This window comes from Bombina bombina, chromosome 2 (assembly GCF_027579735.1).
Source record: "Bombina bombina isolate aBomBom1 chromosome 2, aBomBom1.pri, whole genome shotgun sequence".
NCBI classification, from domain to species: domain Eukaryota; kingdom Metazoa; phylum Chordata; class Amphibia; order Anura; family Bombinatoridae; genus Bombina; species Bombina bombina.
Window position 1 is genome coordinate 999361121 of NC_069500.1, and position 22181 is coordinate 999383301.

General features: G+C 36.0%; 1 protein-coding gene across 2 annotated transcripts in view; it reads right to left on the reverse strand.

Annotated features, from left to right (window-relative positions):
- Window positions 1–22181, reverse strand: part of EGF (epidermal growth factor) — a 354749-nt gene that overhangs the window by 228732 nt on the left and 103836 nt on the right. For both annotated transcript variants that reach the window (XM_053703543.1, XM_053703542.1), the window contains exons 3-5: window positions 15842–16041; window positions 10038–10219; window positions 1561–1791 (exon numbers count right to left, since the gene is read on the reverse strand). In XM_053703543.1, the coding sequence (XP_053559518.1) occupies window positions 1561–1791; window positions 10038–10219; window positions 15842–16041 (613 nt within the window). The remainder of the gene's footprint in view (window positions 1–1560; window positions 1792–10037; window positions 10220–15841; window positions 16042–22181) is intronic.

Sequence of the window (22181 nt, forward strand, 5' to 3'; positions counted from 1 at the left end):
CTGATACGCACATGAAGCGCCCTCTTTTCTTTTCGTCTTTGGACATTTGCAGATAATTTTGTGACCCAGGTGGGAGCTTTAAAGGGGAGCAGCTGTTATGTGTATCGCCAAGACATTTGATAATTGATGATTGCCCTACCATTGTCTATCCCTTGTTGGATTTGTCTGCATTGCACTATATATGGTGGGCATTTATGGACTTTTCTTTCTTAAGGCTGTTTGTATTTCAGTCTATACTGTTAATAATTTTGTTTTGAATATTAGCACCTCATAGGGGTTCATAAAATTCCTTAGTTTTATCTAATTTAAAAAACACAGTTAAAATTTTACCAAAAAGTTCTAAATGTAAAGCACACTTTATTTTTCTATTGTAAAATGAGTCTTGCATCCTTGGTAAATGGGCTAAACAGATACCAGTTAGAACATTTTCGAGATACTCATCTCCAAGCATGTCACACCTGTAGCTCTCTCTATTTTATCTCACCAAATGTAAGCTGTTAAGTTTGTCTCAAAATACTCAGTGTGCTTATTGCACTGATAAAAAAAAATACATGTACGTGAAAAAAAGCAAGGCCAAGTACATTGTAAACTGTACAAATTCAAAAAATATTGCTATCGGTGTCAGGTGCTCCCTATTAGATTTGCTCTCATCCACAGAGTTGTATTACTTTCTGTGAGAGTCAGCTCATCTCTTGTCAGGACCTATATATTGAGCACCCTTTTTTTAGAATATTAAATGAGGTCTGCCCAAGTGAGGGTCAGCTTAATAATTTCACTCCATGCCAGTGGGCATTAGAAGGGATTGGTGGCTACATACATACATATGCAACTTCTGATTAGTTCACCAGCCATATCCTGGTCAAGAGGAATGTATTACTGCTCACAGCTTATCTTGGGCTTATTTACATATCATTATACCCAGAATTATTCACTATAATGGGATACCTCTGACTGATATTCTATTTAAAACTTAAAGGGACATTGTACCCAATTTTTTTCTTTTGTAATTCAGAAAGAGCATGCAATTTTAAGCAACTTTCTAATTTACTCCTATTATCAATTTTTCTTCTTTCTCTTGCTATCATTATTTGAAAAAGAAGGCATCTAAGCTTTTTTTTTGGTTTCAGTACTCTGGACAGCACTTTTTTATTGGTGGATGAATTTATCCACCAATCAGCAAGGACAACCCAGGTTGTTCACCAAAAATGGGCCGGCATCTAAACTTACATTCTTGCATTTCATTTAAAGATACCAAGAGAATGAAGAAAATTTGATAATAGGAGTAAATTAGAAAGTTGCTTAAAATTTCATGCTCAATCTGAATCACAAAAGAAAAATTTTGGGTACAGTGTCCCTTTAAACAATAATTAAAAAAAAAAAAACCATTGAGTTTAGATTTTTCAAGTACTTCTACCTTTTTTACAATATTTTCCCATAAGTTGGAATGTAGTTATGACAGTTTTTTTGCACAAATTATTAAAAACAAGCATATTTTAGAAAGTGATTAATGTAAATGAATAAAAATATTCATATTCTACATACAAAAACATCAAAACTTACTGTCCCAAATATTTGACTACAGTAGCTGAATCACCATTGTAACTGCATGAGCCAATGCTTGAATCCCCAATCTCACTTTTATACAGGATCCAATAAATCCTCTTTAAAAGTATGTCCAGTGTAAGGCCCATTATTTTCCCTCTGACTTCAATAACAGATGTCTGATTATTTCCTTCCTGGTTTGCTTTGTAAATGACAGATAAAGCTCTGTCAGACGTCCAGAAGAGATATCTGAGAATGAAAAAAAAAAAGCGTAATAAAAATGCTGTCGCCATCCTATTTTGAACATCCTTCAGTTTCAGATTTATTTTTATAAATTAACTATCGTAGTGTTCTGCATATTTCTGGCATTCTGATTCTCTGTAAAGCAATGCAAATAAATTATCAACTACACAACAAAAAATACTTGATGTACTACATGTAGAATAAATACCATATTCACATATTTAGTTATCACTTTATAAAAATTCCAATAAAGAGCTTAAAGGGACACTGAACCAAATTTTTTTCTTTTGTGATTCAGATAGAGCATGCAATTTTAAGCAACTTTCTAATTTACTCCTATTATCAAATGTTCTTCAGTCTCTTGGTATTTTCATTTGAAAAAGCAAGAATGTAAGTTTAGATGCCGGCCCATTTTTGATGAACAACCTGGGTTGTTCTTTCTGATTGGTGGATAAATTCATCCACCAATAAACAAGTGCTGTCCCGGGTTCTTGACTTTCTTTTTCAAATAAAGATAGCAAGAGAACGAAGAAAAATTAATCATAGGAGTAAATTAGAAAGTTGCTTAAAATTGCATGCTCTATCTGAATCACAAATGGAAAAAATTGGACAAAACATTCAAATTTAAAATGTTTTACAGTTTTTTGTTTTGGGAAAATGGGCCTTCCTGACCTGATTAAATATAGTTTGAGTTTACATTGTTGATGTTATTCATCATCGTCTTGCTGACAGCAGTTAAAATGGCTGTGGAAAAAAATTGATCCTATAAGGGGACTGAACTGCAAAATAATAATTATACTTATAATTATTGTGTTAATTTAATTATACACTGTTGGGAATTAGGTTTGGTATTAGGTATATTAGACTAAAAGAACATGTGTTGGTTATTGGACATGATTATATATGTTTGGTTTCATTTACTGTTTGGAAAAATAGAATTCTGTAAAGTTTGAATGAAGTATTGTATTCAAATTGGATTAATTAACATTTTCCAAAGTACGGCAGTTAAAAATCATTTAAAGCATTAATTTACACACAATTTACACTGAATCCATTATGTGAAATAGTTTTAAAACTTGAAAAAACAAACATATTAATTAACATATTAATTACAATCATATGAATAATTACGAATTATACTGACTGCTTTACATATAAAATATATCTTGACATATGAATATAACATACATTAAATAATTGCATTTTATAAATCAAATAAATAATCCATAAATATATAAAGAAATATTGTTTAAACCCATGAAGAAATTATATGAAATAAACATTATTTTCCTTTAGAAACTGACAAGTTATTGAATATTAAATATAAATGGATTAGCGTTATGCTTAATACTTGTAAATGGAATGATAAAAGTATGTAAATCTGGTAGAAAAATAGAAGTTGAACACACTGTTAATCTTTTTTTTTTTCCACCCGCAATGGAAGTTCAACCACATATACTATATTTACAAGTGGCACTCTAGTGTTTGCACACAAGCAGTCTCAGAATATCGCTGGCGCATTAAATGTGCTTCGATTTACGTATAAAGTTAAAAGTAAACAGGTCTGGTTGTGTGCAACCTAATTTAACGCATGTCAGGTTAACTTGATTGAAGACCTTGTGTAAAGAGTTAGGGAAAAAATAAAAGTTACATTAAAATAAATACATTAAAATAAACTGTTACACAGATATAAACACTATCTGATAAAATTTAGTTATATAAATATATATATATTTTTTATAAGGGTTCAAAAGTATATGAATAGATATATATATACATACATTTTCCTATCTGTGAAGAACATATTAATAACGCCTGTCTGGTTAGCGCATGAACGAAAAAGTAAGGTAGCGTAGTTGCAATACCCTAGGTCCTGAAGTTAGCAAGCCTCGGGTTTCGCTCATGCGCAGAAGTTTTACTTTCAACTTGTAATACACGTGCTAACCCTTGCACGCAAAAAGATGACTTCTTGTGGTGTTAATGCTTGAGCGAAAGCATTAAATAGCGTGCCACTTGCAATCTAGCCTTAATTAGATATGTGCAAAAGCCATGATTCTTTCTGCAGCTAGATCACGAGGAAAATACCTGGAAGGATCTTTCATGTCTTTAGGATAGATAAAGAACAAACAGGACCTTGGGAGAAGATTTAGAGTAATAGAAATGTAAATAGGTTGTTAGACATTTATTTGTAGTACTCAGCCTTAAACAATTAGTCTATGATAGAAAATAACTTTACTGCTGTTTAACAAATATGTAAAATCCAAAAAAGTTGTTTTCTTTTACATAACTATTTACAAAACACTGCTGTGACAATCATGTTAGAGAAACTTATTCAAATAATCTAAGGTTAAAGAGACAAAATACAAAGTTGGGACAGTCTACAACATGGCGCAGTTGCACTTTTCTCTTGGTGTTCGACCTTCTTCTAACCAATGTGGCAAACCCTTTACAGCATTACAATTACAGCAAGGTCTAGAATAATTTCCAAGGGAAGGTATCTGGCCTAAAAGCATTATGGGTACCATGGCAACATTCCTTAATCAGATGATACCAGTGTTAATTTTGACGGCAAATTTCAATTTAGTCTTAGTTTTAGTCTTTTGACAAAAATGCCATTTTAGTTTTAGTCGTCTTTTAGTCATCTGAATTGTTTTAGTTTTAGTCTAGTTTTAGTCGACTGAATCTCCAGTAGATTTTAGTCTACTAAAATCTAAGCGGTTTAGTTAAAGTGTAATGCATTATTTAAGCATTTATCTATAATTTGCAAACTGATTATATACTCCAGGAGTAAACATAACACCTGTTAATATTTATGGTATTAAGGTTTAAACATGCAATACAGACACAAATTTAGCCGTTGTGATATGTAACATCTTTATTAAACTTAAAATTAAATACAACCAAATTTTATAAACAAACAGACGTGCAACTTTAAAATATAAAAAAACAAAACTGTAAACTGTATTGGCTGTATTGAACATATTACCCAGTATAAAAACTTTAACAGTTCTCTGCTAATAATTAAAACAAGAATCAAGTAACTCAACACAGCAAAAGGTTTTTGCAGCTAGGACAGGCACAGCATAACAAACCATTATTCGTGGGTTATGCTTATTTCTATAGGAAGAATCAATTGATTGTTCACAGATTTGAAACATTTTCGGCAACGATATTAGCACTGCTGTAGAACTTCCAAACTCATTTTATACTCCTGGAGTAAAGGTTTATTAACCTGTTTTTATTTATGGTATTAAGGTTTGAACATGCTATACAAATTTAACAGATTTAACTGTTGTGGTATATAAATGTCTTTAATAAAATTAAGTTTCGTACATTTTACAAAAGAGCAGTAATTGGATATGGATTGATTATAACACCTTGCATAAAATGTTTTTGTCAGCAAATTTTGATTTAGTTTTAGTCATAGTCTTTTGACTAAAATGTCATTGCAATTTAGTTTTAGTCATAGTCTTTTGACTAAAATGTCATTTTAGTTTTAGTCGTATTTTAGTCATCAGAATTTCTTTAGTTTTATAGTCATTTTAGTCTAGTTTTAGTCGACGAAATTAACACTGGATGATACAAATATCTTGGAAATGACTGTAGAAACATTAGCATTAGAAAGCTTAAAAGTCCAAAATTGTCTTAATTCAGCTTCTGCTATCTCAATGCACAATTACTCCATCAAAAATCAATATTGATTATAGTCAGACATTTCACTAAATAAAGGTATAGGGAGAGTGGGTATTAGCTAATAACCAAAAAGTGGCCAACATATACAATTGTTGCCTCAAAGGCTTCTTCCTGCCTGCAAGATTTTATAGAGAGATCTCCTTTCTGCTGATTGCTGGCTATTACCTTCCTCTTAATGAAAGATCACACACACATATTTGATATAATATCATATTGTTAAAGGGACATTGTACTGTACATTTATCGCATTTGTACATTTGTACAGTTGTTAAAAATAGCTCTTTTACCTTTATTTTGTCATTTGCTATAGCTGCTTCTACCTATTTAAACCGCCAATGAATATTTCAATATTGCAGTAATGGATACAGAAAAGTTATGTAAACAAGAGCCAACAGACAAAATCACACTCCCGGTGGGGGTGGGAGAGATAGATGTTACAATGTTTATTTTCAATTGTTCACTCCTAGAGATAAAACAAGGAGGATTTTGTGTGTAGAGAGTGATATGAAAATGAGCCATGCTCTCCTTGCAGGCTCAGCCTATTTTAATGGATGTTGTTTTAAAAAGCAAAAGCAGGTATTTTATATAAAAGAATAAACCTAAATGAGCAATTACCCAGGCAATTTATATTGTTATGCAGCTGGTATAATAAGTCATTATATGCACAATAAGGGGAAAACAATTTTACAGTACGCTGCCCCTTTAATTAAGTTTGTGACTGTTATCAAAAGAGCCTCAAATTATATCAATTGCAATAAATACATTACATCAGCACTTCCCAAGTAAGCGTTTGGTCCGACCAAGTGTAATCTGCTTAAGCCCCGCCCACAGATGAGTTTCATCACTGATATGTTACTTTGTCAGTGTAAAGGTCTGGTGCCTGTTAGCTCCCTCTTTAAATTGTTATTCTGTTTCTTTGGTAATGACTAACACCGCTCATTCTTTTTCAATGTAAAATCAAAAGATCACTAAGGTTTATTTATCATAAAATTTCCATATATTAAAAGTATACTCATGGAGTACATTCATAATGATCCTGATCATAGCCTTATGGCTTTACAAATGCATCTTCAGAGATATGTTTTATTACCTTGAATGTACAGGATTTTGTATATGTCCATAGTAGCTATGAATAAGGATCGTATTGTTCCGTATGTTATGCAGAAGAAAAAGTTTTTCAATTTTTTTCTTCTCCTATATGCTGGTCTAAGTGGTATAATAAATTCCTCTATTTCTGGATGAAATATCTGTAAAATTGGCCAATGTGTTCTAACTATATGCATTATTTCCTTATTGAACTCATTATGGTCCATGACCAAAACTGTTTTTCTTTAGTTTATTGTTTTTTTCTGTAAACCAGCATATAGGAGAAGAAAACATTTGAGGGATGAGTTAGTTCACACAGATGTAGGAAGTGCAAAGGGACTTCACTAAAGTTTTTTGACATGTAAGAGGAATGGATGCTACAATTGTTTGAATTGTGGTAATTGCAATTCAATGATTAAAGGACCACAATTTGCACATCCTCTGACAAGTAAAACATATGAAATCATGGTTTATTTTACTTGTGACACAACATATGCAATATACCTAATTAAGTGTCCATGTGGAAGGATCTACATTGGCAAGACCCCGGTAAGGTAAGGGAAAGGATCAATGAGCATAAGAGCAAAATATGCTGTAGCAATAAAGAAGCACCCGTCTCTGCACACTTTTTACAATTTGGCCATAATATTAGCCAGCTCCATTTCCAGATTATAGATATTGCTCCCAGTCCATGTGGAGGGGGGCGATAGAGAGCTCCTCTTGAAATAAAAAGAGGTATTTTGGATCTATAAATTGAATTCTATTCAACCACTAGGGATGAATAAATAATTAGATTATTCTGCCTTTCTGTAATCTATTTTGCAGTAATGCATATGTATATATTAATCAGCAGGTTATGAAATGTAACTATTAAATGTAATTTTAATGTGTAATGATATTTTGTAACAAGGTAGGAATGTATGTTATGAAGAAATTTTAAATTTAGTTTATGTGTAATACACTATTTGTACACTAGGGGGTATATGCAATTTACCTGTGATTGGTTGACATCATGAACACAGGGGTATAAGTGAGTGAATTCTGATTAAGCATGATTACAGATATGTGATCCGAAACGTTGCTTGTAATGGGTACCCACTGCACAGAATAAAGGTCTTTTTATCCATAGAGGTGCTGCTTGCTGTTTTTTCAATGAATTATTGTCACTATAGATGATTCTCCATCATTTGTTGAGAGAAATGCCAATCAGTGTTGAAAATAACTGACTGGTTAGTTTGGGAATTACTGTTGTTCACATGCATACTGCATTAAACTCACTGCCTTTAAGACACACCTAGATAAGTGTCTGGAAACTGAAATGCGACATGGATTGCAATCCTGCGGTGCTGTTTTTAACTGCTTTTTTTAATTGTTTGTATATTGCATACAGAACTGTTACTAACATTTTGTATTTTCAGTGATTTTTATTTCTACTGTTTGTTTGAACAATAATAATTTTTTATCTTTTGAGAGATCAAACACATTTTGTAAGCCTTAGTTTGGTTTATTGATCTTACCAGCACTGTCTAATATTACACGGTATTTACTTAGACCCTATTAAAAGAGACATGAAACCCACATTTTTTTATTTCATGATTCAGATAGAGCATTCAATTTGAAACAACTTTCCAATTTACTTTTTGTTGTAATTGTTGCTTCATTCTCTTGGTATCCTTTATTGAATGAGCAGCAATGCACTACTAGGAACTAGCCGAGCACGTATGGAAGCCAATGACAAGAGGCATATATGTGCAGCCACTAATCAGCAGCTAGCGCCCTGCTCCTAAGCCTACCTAGATATTCTTCTCAACAAAGGCTGCCAAGAGAACATAGTAAATTAGATAATAGAAATAAACTGTAAAACTGTTTAAATCTGTATGCTCGTCCTCATCATAAAAGGACATTTTTGGGGTTTATTCCCGTTTCTTTAAGGTAGCAGCAATAAAATATTTTAATATATTTTATTATTTTGTCCTGTGAATTAGTGTGAGATTTAGACATTAGGTCCTTTTATAACAAATCTTTCAGTTCCCTTTTTCCAGACTGAACAACGTGAATGGCTTTTTATAGGGAATGAACATCCATGCACGCTAAGTCTAAACTCATTCACCCTAGAGCATATAGTACTGAACTTGTAATCTGGAATGAGCATTCATCATGACTTTGAGTTCAGTAATATATTCTCTGTCGTGATTGAGTTTAAAGTTCCAGTGGGTTTATTTATGTTTTTGTGAATCCTAGGAAAAGCATTAGAAGTTTCTCTTTCTTTACCAGGCCTACTGTTAAACGTCAAATGTAATTCATCTTTGTTAAAGGGACAGTAAAGTCAAAATTAAACTTTCATGATTCTGATAAAGAGTATAATTTTAAGCAATATTCCAGTTTATTTCTATGAAATTAACTTTGTTCTCTTAGTATCCTACACTCCTATGTATGCTCAGGAGCAGAAACTCACTACTCCCCAGATGTGCTCAGCTAGATCTCATTCGTGCATTGCTGCTCCTTTGGCTACTCTTCAATAAAGGATACAAAGAGAACAAAGCAAATTTGATAATATAAGTAAATTAGAAAGTTGTTTACAATTATATGCTCTGTCTGAATCATGAACGTTTAATTCTGACTTCACTTCTCCTGTAATAAAGTTATCTATAAAATTTTATTGGGATACTGTATATAGTAGGCATGGATTCTACAAGAAGTAAACATATATATGTTGCTACTGTCAGGCGTCTTGAGCTGTTTGTCATATCCTGATGATTATTAACCCCTTGGCCTCTATTTATCAATGTCTGGCGGACCTGATCCGACAGTGCGGATCAGGTCCGCCAGACCTAGCTGAATACGGCGAGCAATATGCTCGCTGTATTCAGCATTGCACCAGCAGTTCACAAGAGGTGCTGGTGCAACGCCGCCCCCTGCTGACTCGCGGCCGCCAGCAGGGGGGTGTCAATCAACCCGATCGTTCTCGATCGGGTAGATTTCCGGCGATGTCTGTCCGCCTGCTCTGAGCAGGTGGACAGGTTATGGAGCAGCGGTCTTTGTGACCGCTGCTTCATAACTGCTGTTTCTGGCGAGTCTGCAGGCTCGCCAGAAACACGGGGCATCAAGCTCCAGTCAGAGCTTGATAGATAGGCCCCCTTGTCTGCGAGAAGAGATTACATTACTTGTTTTTCTTTGGTTACCTATTTCAGTGCTTTATGCAATCTATTCAAGTACCTTTCACAATTACAATCTCTATCTGTGACACTGAGCTACTCAAGACAGAAGACATTTTTGTATTTGCTTATATCAGAGAAAATTAGCATATATATATATTTATAAAACATTATTATTTTATTATTATTATGTATGTTAATACTAAAATACTAAAAGCATTTGCAACCATTGTTTAATTTGTATATCCTTTTTATTGATTTTAGCTATTTCAAAAATTAAAACATTAGTGCAAAATAAAATAGGATTATAAAAATTACCCTTCAAATGAATCCACAACAATGAAAACAGGGTTATGTAAATTCCTCAAAAGTATTCTTGATTGTTTTCCATTCATGTCTGTTCTTTCAATGGTTCCTTTTTGCTTGTTAGCCCAGAAAATTAATTTGCGCCTCCAGTCAATAGTGAATCTTAGAGATCCTCTTCCTAAACCTCGCATTCTCTGAAAAACAGAATAACAATACACCATATATACTTCTGCATTATGTCAGAACGTGTCAGTTGTAAGTCCTAGGACATAACATAAGGAGGTGGTCTCCAGGAGGCTCTGTAAGCAACCTGGAAGGTTCTGTGTTTGAACCAAATAACCCCTTGGCTTGGGGATTGTGTCTTCCTTGGTTGCTATTGGCTGATTCCAGATTTTCCTTAGAAAAAAAAACTGTACAAAAAGGAATAGAGGGACAAATCAAGCTAACCACATAAACTGCAGAATTATCAGGGGCTTGTTGTGTAGGGAACATTTTCAACATAAGCTCTAGAGGACATGAGAGCAAGTTATCTTATGATATTTACTCAGACTTTATTCAAAATGTATAATTTTCTCACCTTCTGATGACAAAACCACATAAGGACTCTCTGTTCTACTTCTTGAAGTTAAAATATATATTTTGTCATAAGACATCTTAAAATTCTGGGGATGTATATGTAAAAATATGGTGCTGTGACAAAATGCCAACAGACATTTGGCCGACAGCATTCTGTCCGATGGACATTTGGCCGACAGCATTCTGTCCGATGGACATTTGGCCGACAGCATTCTGTCCGATGGACATTTGGCCGACGGACAGAATGCTGAAGCATGTTCCGAGTTCTGCCGAGGGCAGATACGCTCCAGAGTGCTCTGTTCTAATCAGAGCCTCGGCCACTGCAACCACCTCTGGGAACCTAACCATGTGTCCCAGCCCGCATGTCTTGTAATTCTCTGTCTGGGAAATTATCTAGCTATCTATTGAATCTATCTATTTATCTATATATCGAATTTATCTATCTATTGAATCTATTTATCTATCTAATCTATCTATCAAATCTATCTGACAGCCACTTGTGTGTCTGACAATTATTCGTTGGCCAAATGTCCGTCGGCCAAATGTCCGTCGGCTAACAGTCCGGCCACAGAAAATATTGGGCTGAAATGCTGCTTCAACAATTTCAATGTAAGTTAGGAGTCTTATATTTTTCAACATATAATAAACAAAATATAAGAAAGATTTGTATTTTAGATAAATATGTTTTTGTGTCTTTTATTTTAAAGGGATAGTAAAGTCCAAATTAAACTTTCATAATTCAGATAGGGCATGTCATTTTAAACACTTTTCTAATTTAGTTTTATCATCAAATTCTTCTCTTGTTATTCTTAGTCGAAAGCTAAACCTAGGTAGGCTTATATGCAATTTTCTAAGGCCTTAAAGGCCACCTCTTATCTGAATGCATTTGACAGTTTTTCACAGCTAGAGAGCGTTAATTTATGTGTTTCATATAGATAACATTGTGCTCACGCACATGGAGTTATTTAAAAATCAACACAAAATTGCTGAAATGCAAGTCTGTCAAAAGATCTGAGATAAGGGGCGGTCTGCAGAGGCTTAGATACAAGGTAATCACAGAGGTAAAAAGTGTATTTGGTTATGCAAAACTGCAGCACTGGGGAATGGTAAATAAAGGGATTATCTATATTTTTAAACATTAACATTTTTGGTGTTTACTATCCCTTTAAATTATTTTTCCTGTGAAAACAAAAAATGTTGCCGTGAAAGATTAGATACAGTATATGCCTGAATCTGGTGTTCAGGGGGTGTGGTATTGTGAGATGAAGTACTGCAGTTACTGGGGCATGCTAAGATTTTTTTTTTTTTTTAAAAAGGTGACACAGCTGTAGGGACACACCAGGACATTAGGGGCCCGATGATCTAAAGCTCTTCACTCTGGTGACATTATCTAAAGGGGTCTCGTAAGTACTGCAAGGTCCCTCCAAAAAAATAATGACTTTTTTTGGAGGGATAATTTTTACCATAAGAGCTTTTGATCTCACTATGCAGACTTTGGATGTGAAGGAAAGGCACAAACATTTAAACAAATCCTCAAGATTTTCTGTGATTTCTCTCTATGCCAGCAAGTAATTGATCATCAGGCAGTGAAGGAGAGACATAGAGATGCATGGGGTTTTTGCAGTTGCACTGAAAGGGATCCTTACCTTCTTAAAGGGACATTAAACACTTTATAAATTTATAAGCATAGTATTGAGGTTATTCCCCACCTTACACTAGTCATGGATTCCGCCATGTTGAAATCTGCCAGTGCATGTGTGCAGCAACTCTCCTTCAGATACTTGCAGTGTAACCTAGGTTAATAAATGGCATCATCAATGATTAAAAGGAGGTGCATGAAATGTATTTAGTGTTTAGTGTCCCTTTAAGTCCTAGTGGTTAATGATTAAAGACTCTTTATCAATTATATAATTTATACAATTTTATACAGCTTTCCAATTTACTTATATTATCCAAATTGCTTCACCCTCTTAGTATCCTTTGTTGAAAGGCATACCCAAGTAGGCTTAGGAACAACAATGCCCTACAGGGACCTAGTTGCTGATTGGCTACACATATAAGCCTCTTATCATTGGTTCATCGGTAGTGCATTGTTGCTCCTTCCAATGATACCAAGACAATGAAGCAAATTTGATAATAGAAGTAAATTGGAAAGTTGTTTGATTTTACTGTCACTTTAACATAGTCTTTAGCATATAAGACTCACCATATAAAGAGAGAAAAAATGGGGTTTCATGTCCCTTTTGAAAGATTACATGCACATATTTGATATATTAATATATACTGTACATTTTACCCCTTTAATTTGTTCCCAATTGCATTTTACCTATCTGAGTGAATTAAAGGGACACTCAAGTCAAAATTAATTCATGATTCAGATAGAGCATGCAATTTTAAACACCAGCTCCTACTGAGCATGTGCAAGAATTCACAGAATATACGTATATGCATTTTGATTGGCTGATGGCTGTCACATGATACAGGAGGAGTTAAAAATTACATAACTTTGAAATTTGTCAGAAATAAATCTGCTACTTATTATTACAGACTAAGGGCCATATTCATCAAGCTCTGTATGGAGCTCCGTATGGAGTTTGATGCCCCTTGTTTAAAGACCGCTGCTCCATAACTTGTCCATCTGCTCTGAGGCGGCGGACAGAAATCAACCCGATCCAATACGATTGGGTTGATTGACACCCCCTGCTAGCGGCCAATTGGCACAAATCTGCAGGGGGCGGCATTGCACCAGCAGTTCACAAGAACTCCTGGTGCAATCATAAATGCCGACAGCGTATGCTGTTGGCATTTATCGATGTGCGGCGGACATGATGCACTAATTCATATCATGTCCGCTCGCGCATTGATAAATATACCCCTAAGTGCTATTGCATTCTTTTGTTATCATGCATTTGTATGCTAATCTAGTGTATTTACTGGTCCTTTAAGTTGTTCAAAAATAGCTAGTTTACCTATTTTGTCATTTGATATAGCTGTTTTAACAAAGGATCCCAAGAGAATGAAGCATAGTTAATAATAGAAGTAAACTGGGAAGTTGTTTTAAATTGTATGCTCTTTCTGAAACATGAAATAAAAATGTTAAGTTTCATGCCCTTTTAAATAATGTTTAATGTAACCACCTGTGCAAATAAAACTGTTATTAAGCAGCAGATGCTGCTTCTGAGGCCCATCATTTGGCCGCCAGTGATCAAGGGGCGGCATTGCACAAGCATTTCTGGTGAAATGCTTGTGCAATGATAATTGCGGACAGCTATAGCGAATCATGTCCGCTCGACATTTGAAAAATCGAACCCTCTAATGTTACTGTCATTATTTTTTCAAAATAGTTTTTTTGTCAGTTACTAATCAATGGTTAAAAGTGATTTGTGTGTGATCGCAGGCTATATATGTCCCCTCAGTTTATTGCAAATCACTGCTACCTCTATGAGGAATTAAATGCTATTTAACTCACATAAGTATATGAAACTATAGACAATTTACCTAAGTGCATATTCACTATCTAATGCAGCAGCCCAAGAGGTACATGTTTATTACGGGACAATCAGTCTTGCATTTCATTTTTGTTTAATTGAGAAAAGAAGACAGGCTCCCATCTTCATGCCATCTTTCTATAATTTATAGTCTTCCCCAAGATGGAGGCAAGATAAGGTTGGTTCTAAATTAAATTCACAATGGTATTTACAGACAAAATGTATTTGTTAAATGTAATGCACAAACATAACAAATTATGTCATGTCTTTTTAATGGGATTAATTTAAAGGGACAGTTTTCACCAGAATTTGTATTGTTTAAAAGGATAGATAATCCCTGTATTACCAATTCCCTAATTTTGCACAACCAACACAGCTATATACATAAACATTTTACATCTGTGATGAACTTGTATCTACGCCTCTGCAAATTGCCCCTTTATTTCAGTTCTTTTGACAGACATCCATTTTAGCCAATCAGAGCTGGCTCACCTGAACTCCACGTGCGTAAGCACAGTGTTATCTATATGACACACATGAACTAACACCCTCTAGTGGTGAAAAACTGCCAAAATGCCCTGAAAGAAGAGGCGGCCTTCAATGGCTTAGAAATTAGCATATGAACCTTTCTAAGTTTAGCTTTCAACTAAGAATATTAAGAGGACAAAGCAAATTTGATGATAAAAGTAAATTGGAAAATTGTTTAAAATTACATTCTCTGTCTGAATCATGAACGTTTATTTTGGACTAGACTGTCCATTTAAGCTCAACTGGAGCTTTTTTTGTAAGTATATTATAATTTGTATAGGTTGAACTTGATGGACTTCATCTACTATGTTACTAAAAGTCTATCTACGTTTATTTTTAGATGTATACTTATGTCTACAGACTCATGCTTTCTCTTGTTTTTGTAATGGGGTATTTTCATATGCAGGGGAGGGGGTGGTCTGCTTTTCCTGCTTTCTCAGCCCATTTCAGTGGATGTCCCTCAGTGCTAAACTGGGAGCTTCTAAGTACATTTTTTAAACGGGTTTACACTGAATTTTTATACCAGTATCTGTGCATATTCTTCTATATAGTAGTGTCTATTACATACAGTTATATTCAAATTGTACACTGCCCCTTTAAGTCTACATCAGAGTTTTCCAACTCCAGTCCCAAAGGCAAACCAACACCAGTTTTTTTTTTAATGATATCTGAAGTAGATCACAGGTGAAATGATCTTCTTATGGATGGCAGCAGGTTAGTAAACATGGTTACCAATCATCTGTTTATTTCACCTGTGCTATAATTCAGATATCATGAAAACCTGGCCTGTTTATGTGCCTTAAGAAAAGGATATAAAATACAAAAAATATATATTTTGTGTTTAAGACAGAACATACTTCTAATATCATATTTGCTTTGTTTCTATGGAATTCTTTGTTGAAGATATACCTAGGTAGGTGTCTGTAGCACTACATAGTAGGAAATAGTGCTGTTATCTACAAATGAATAATATTCTGGCAAAACTGCTGTCATATTATGCTCCAGACGTGTGCCTGCTCATGAGCTCATGTCCCTGATTTTCAACAGAAAATGCCAGGAGAATGAAGATAATTTGATAATAGAAGTAAATTAGAAATTTGTCAAAAACAACATGTTCTATCTGAATCATGAAATAAATATTTTTTGGGTTTCATGTCCCTTTAAGGACTAGGGTTGAAAAAAACTCAGACTACAATATCTTCTTATTTGAGAATATCATATTACCTCTCGTCTTGTCCCATTAAAATACATTCTGTGGAGAATACTTCTGTTCCAATCAAACCAATACAGTCTTTCCTCTTCTTCATCAAAATGTAATAGTACTGAAGAACCCGCATTGGCTACTATTTTCTTGTGATTAGTCCCATCACTGTCAATCCTAAAAATGTCATTTCCTTGGGTAAAGATAAGTAACGGTACTGGAACTGAAAAAAAGAAAGACATAAAATATTACATTTAAGATCCCAATGAGGAAGGATAAGATATTCAAGAGAGAGTAGCCCAAATCCCCAAGGCAAACACCTACACGATATAAGTGAGTTAATAGGATTATTATTATTATTATTATTATTTTGCCTGCTGTGGCATCTTATATATTGGTCAACAGTCTCCTAAGTAAATTGACCACATGGAACGTCACAATGCAAAATATGCAAATAAATGGAGTGTCATAAAGCAGGTTGCTCACTGTTTGTGGGAGTAAAGTATTCAGATGTAAGGGACCCCAACGTTTTCTTTGCCTTAAGGCCCACGTGAGTATTAAAAAGAAATGCAAATGTTGCAATTAGTTGGTTTAGGTAATTTGCAGCATTTTGACAACCTAGGTTACAGATTTTGTTTTTTTCTCTTAGCTAAAGAGTGTGGGACAATGCACAATTATTTTTACCAAAAAGCAAAAGGTGTTTAATATTCCTTTAAGCACAACATTGTAACAGGTTTGCAATTGTGTTGGCAGATGTTACACTTCCTTTTAAAAGCCTCTTATGTTCTTTGCTGTTTATACTAAGGGACTGGTATAAATAAGCTACTACAATGATCAAACTGTCACAGTATAGAATGTAGTAGGGCTAGACTTTGTCTGGAGCATGCAACCACCATCATCACCAGTCAAATAACAAAATAAGGTGGTAAAATAAATAATAAAATGTATTGCAAACTTTACAACTCATAATATATTTAAGCCTTCACAAATTCGCTGCTTCATACAATTTCTTGAGTAAGACTGATTAATATGATTCAAATGCAACAACAACAGCTGTAATATCATTTTAAACACCTATTCAGTGCTGAAAGTTCTTCATTTGTTTTGCTACTGTTATACAGAGGACTCCCTCATGATTTAGGGGGATAATCATAAGGAATCAAAAAGTTTCTTCTCATTTTGTTCATGGCTGGGGATAGGAGACAAGTAATTGTATCACTGTATGCATTGGTGATCACAAAATGAGAAAGTCATAAATGTCACAGGGTTTGTCTTGGCAAGGCTGAATGATCTTATGGAGTTTCTGTCTTGGCCTCCACAGCACGTACAGGGACATATTGCAACCACTATTTTGAAAGAGAATTCTGTTCTGAGTAGTCACACATCTCTAAAATGCAGATACAGTCTGTGGTAACCTGCAGAACTACATACTAGAAATGGGAGAGGATTTTCTCATTAGAACTGTAGTGACCCCTCCTGTACTACCTAGAGGGAGAAGTCACACTCTTTGCAATAGGGAAGCCCTTATTTTAAATGAGGTGTCTCTTGTACCCTATAATGCAGATACTAACCATAGAGAATGGTCACATCCTAGACTATAGGATGCCAGAGGTGTTTTTATAGAGGAGGGATTGTATAGATAGTATCTTTGCTACTACTTAGAGGGGGCGTGGATGAGGGTCACATGTTTATGCAGATTATCATCATGGTAATAGTGATACATGCACCATTAAGCCCCTGGAATTATTTGATAGCAGTAGGTGGCTCTTTAGAGCCTATGAACTACACTGAGGGGCATTGGGACCCCATTTTAGAAAAGTAGCAATCATCTGCCTATTTTCTATATATGTAAGTTAAGAGAGTATATGCCACACACACACACATCATCAATTATATCAAAAGTGAGGATTAACCCCTTTTAAATTAAGGATCTCATAAAATCTCTAGGTATCAGGTCATTGTTATTGAAATAGCAATCACCTCCTAGGGAGTATGTGTTCACTGTTCTTTTCTTTAAAAGTGATCCTAGCGCTCTCATCTAAGCAAAAAAAGGAATGGGCAACTCTTTTGAAACAGTGATCACCATAAGCTGATACAAAAAACAGTTATGGTGGTTTATTAGCCCATTTCTACATCACCACCATTACATTTAGAAAGGTGCCTTATTAGAAAGAAACAACCCTCCATTTTTAAATGGTTGGTCTTATATCTGTCTACAAGCTGATTATCATAACAATATAGATATCCCAAATGCCCCAGATCTTGCAGGATTGTCATTGGTTGGGAGATCTGGCCCAGCTTACTGTCTGCAGCTTCTTTGCGCCCTTTCATGAGCCATATACCACAATCCATAGCACTATCTGTAAAATAGTGTTTTCCTCCCCATCTCCCTCACCTTGTCCCTAGTCATTTGCTCTCTTAAAGAGACAATGTAATTAAATATATGTGTTGTATAGTTTTACATGTTTTTTTTTTTAAACTGAAATTACCACTGAAAATGTATGAATTTACCCCCCAAGTTAAGATGTTCAATACGTACGCACATCAGTATAGCTCAGTCTTAGCTCACTGCCCCTTTCTGGGTGTCCTTTGTGCCTGCGTGTAATTTGCAGTGACTTAACCAGCATCTGTGCTGTGCCAGTCTTAGTTATAAAGTATGGATGTTTTGCTTAGTAACCTGTCCACTGGTGAAGCTTTACACTTGCTGTTTCTTTAGAGGAGGACTTAACCAGTTTGTTTTCACTGAGGAGGGTGTGGGCAGTTGCCATCTCAAAGAGGACCAACTGCTGGTGTTTCCATGGATATTTTGTTTTCTTTAAGCTGTTCTACAACCTCCCTTGTAAGAACCCTAGACCACCCAACTCCACCCATAAATCAACCTGACCACCCGTCCTGGCACCACTCATGGACAGCCCATGGCTGTGCCCTCAGTTATTGCTTCCTGGAACCACTGGCTGCTTTGTTTGTTACACACTCTATTCAACAGTAAAGAAAATAGAAGTTTAAATAGATATAAATACTACCCTGCACAATTTTCTATTGATCTTGAGCTTTGAAAGACAGGAGGATCGATCATGAGATAGCCGCAAGGGGGAGGTGAAAGGTAATGAGAGAACGGAAAAATAATAAACTAAACATAAACATAAATTGGATGTTGAGTGGGTCCACTCTTCTTATAGCCTCTTTCTAGGGCATTGCTGCAGAACTGCTGTAACATTATTTTTTTTTTTCAATTTTGTGGTTATCTTTTTTATATTCCTCTTAACATTAAAGGGACAATAAAGTTTCATGATTTAGATACAGCATACAACTTTAAGCAACTTTCTAATTTACTTCTATCAACTAATTTGCTTTATTCTTTTGATATCCATTGTTGAAAAACATAAATAGGTAGGCTTAGGAGCAACAATGTACTACTGGGAGCTAGCTACTGATTGGTGACTGTGCATATATGCCTTCTTTCACTTCTAGGGATGGCGAATGTGGTAAAAGTGCAAATCGTTTGGTAGAACGAATAGTCCTGTGGACGTTCGTTTTGGACAATTGAAAGTTGATAAGAATGAAAATCTATTATAATTTAGTAATCAAATGTTATTTATGGTTTTCAAATGTTACTTTCGTTTTTGAATGTTAATAATTAGAGTGAATATCCACATTCAAAATTTTTTACTGTAACATTTGACTTAACAAATACTATTCACAAGTTAAATAGTTCATATGGTAGGGAATTTAGTAAATTGATAGATACCAATATAGCCATTCAAATGTTTCTATTTCAAATATTGCATAATTTGAATATTACATTTACAGAGAGCATTAGAAATACTATAACAAATATATTAATTCAAATTTTTCTATTACGAATATTGCATAATTTGATTCGAATTATGCAATATTAAAATAAGAAAACAAATAATCAAATATTACAATTAAATATAGCATTAGAAATATTACATTTACAAATGTTAGAATGTTGACTGTTTTCTGTTTACTGGTACGCATTCTAAAGTAAAGAAATTCTTTTCATTCATTAACATTTTAAAAGTCTGTTTATGCATATTGTTTTACTTAATTTGACATCTTTTCCTATCTATCTATCAATCTATCTATCTATTGGGTACTTATAGAGCGAGTACTAATCACCTGTGAGGGTTTCAAGGCACTAAGGGAAAGTAGATAGGAGGAAAGGGGGGGAGGGGATGGGCGTTCAGTCGAAGAGTCAGGTTTTGAGGTCCTTTCTGAACTTTCTGAACTTTATAAGGGATGTGGATTATCTGAGGTGCAGCGGGAGGGTGTTCCATGTCTTTGCTGCTATGTGGGAGAAGGATCTTCCGCCCGCTGTGGCTTTGCTGATGCGGGGGATGACTGCGAGTGCTTGGTCGGCCGATCGTAGTTGTCTGGCGGGGGTGTAGAAATTTACGCGGTGGTTTATGTATTCGGGTCCGATGTTGTGTAGGGCCTTGAACGCGTGGGTAAGGAGCTTGAAGGTGAAGTATGGAAAACTATGTATATAGAGAACGCAAGACACTGACTGACTTCTGCCTTATTTGGGAACCATGGGACACCCTTATGTCCCATAATCTGCATAACTAGACTATCTGACACCCGACACTGCCACCATACCCTCATAGTCACTCCCCCACATTCTGCTATACGAGGAAGCCGGATAATGGACATTTAAGGGAGTCAGTGACGGCATTACTGTAGCCTCACTGGATTCCCACAAGATACGTGGTGCAATGACCCAAACCCACATATATATACATCCTCACTGTACCTGCAATATTCCCCTACTGCATAGTCCTAACAATCCTATATGCTAATTTAAACGCCGTCCCAGTTGTATATCCACTAAAGAGAGCCACTAGGCTCCACATTGTTTAATAAGGTCCTAATTGACGGCCTCTGTAAAAACGAGGTGCGTGTACCAATTGAGGAGGTAATTCGCCTCATGCTATGAAGTTTATGTACTATGTTATACTGTTGTTCACTTTGTTATGATGCATAAGCTATATGTCATGTGATTTACCTCAATAAAAACTATTTATTTAAAAAAAAAAAAAAAAAAAAAAAGGAGCTTGAAGGTGATTCTCTTGTTGATGGGGAGCCAATGAAGGTTCAGTGATGTAGCATTGGAGAGGGATGTCGAGGATGAGTCTGGCTGAGGCGTTCTGGATACGTTGGAGTCTCTTTTGGAGTTTGATGGTGGAGCCGGCGTAGAGTGCATTGCCTTAGTCCAACCGGCTGCTGACAAGAGCGTGGTGACTGTTTTCCTGGTTTCGGTAGGGATCCACCTGAAGATTTTTCATAGCAGGTGGAGGATGTGGAAGCATGTTGAGGTGGTAGCATTGATTTGTCGGTTCATGGAGAGTGATGAGTCCAGGATGAAGCCTACATTTTGTGCGCGGTCGGTTGGGGTTGGAGGGTGACCGAGGGCTGTGGGCCACCAGGAGTCATCCCATGCGGATTTATTGGGTCCAAGGAGGAGGACTTCGGTTTTGTCTGTGTTCAGTTTGAGCCGGTTGTCATTCATCCAGGCGGCGACTGCTGTTAGGCCTTTGTGGACGTTCTTTTTGGCGGTGGTGGGATCTCGGGTGAGAAGGTGGGGCTCAATGAAGAGCCTTGCGGTACCCCACAGTTGACTGGTGTGGGTTTGGAGGAGAAGGGAGGGAGTCTGACTTTCTGGGTCCTGCCCGTGAGGAAGGAGGTGATCCATTCCAGGGCTTTGCTGCATATGCCGGCGTCGTGTAGGCAGGTGCGGAGGGTGTTGTGGTCAACAGTGTCAAAGGCTGCTGAGAGGTCTAGGAGGATGAGGGCGACAGTTTCTCCTCAGTCGAGCATGGCGCGGATGTCGTCTCTGGCGGCGAGGAGGACGGTCTCAGTGCTGTGGTTGCTTCTGAAGACGGATTGGGAGTGGTCCAGGGTGTGGTTGGCCTCAATGTGGTCAATAAGTTGCGAATTGATGGACTTCTCTATGACTTTGGCCGGGAAGGGGAGTAGAGAGATGGGGCGGTAGTTATTCAATTGGAATCTAAGGGACGCCATCTTGGATGACGTCACTTAAAGGAACCATCATTCAGTAAGAAGACTCCGGATGAAGAGGATGCTCCGCGTCAAATGTCTTGAAGACGGAGCCGCTCCGCATCGGATGGATGAAGATAGAATATGCCGTCTGGATGAAGACTTCTGCCCGTCTGGAGGACCACTTCGCCCGGCTTGGATGAAAACTTCTCCCGGCTTTGTTGAGGACTTCGGCCCGTTGGATGAAGACTTCTGCCACTTCCTTGAGGATGGATGTCCGGTCTTCAGAACAGTAAGTCGATCTTCAGGGGGTTAGTGTTAGGTTTTTTTAAGGGTGTATTG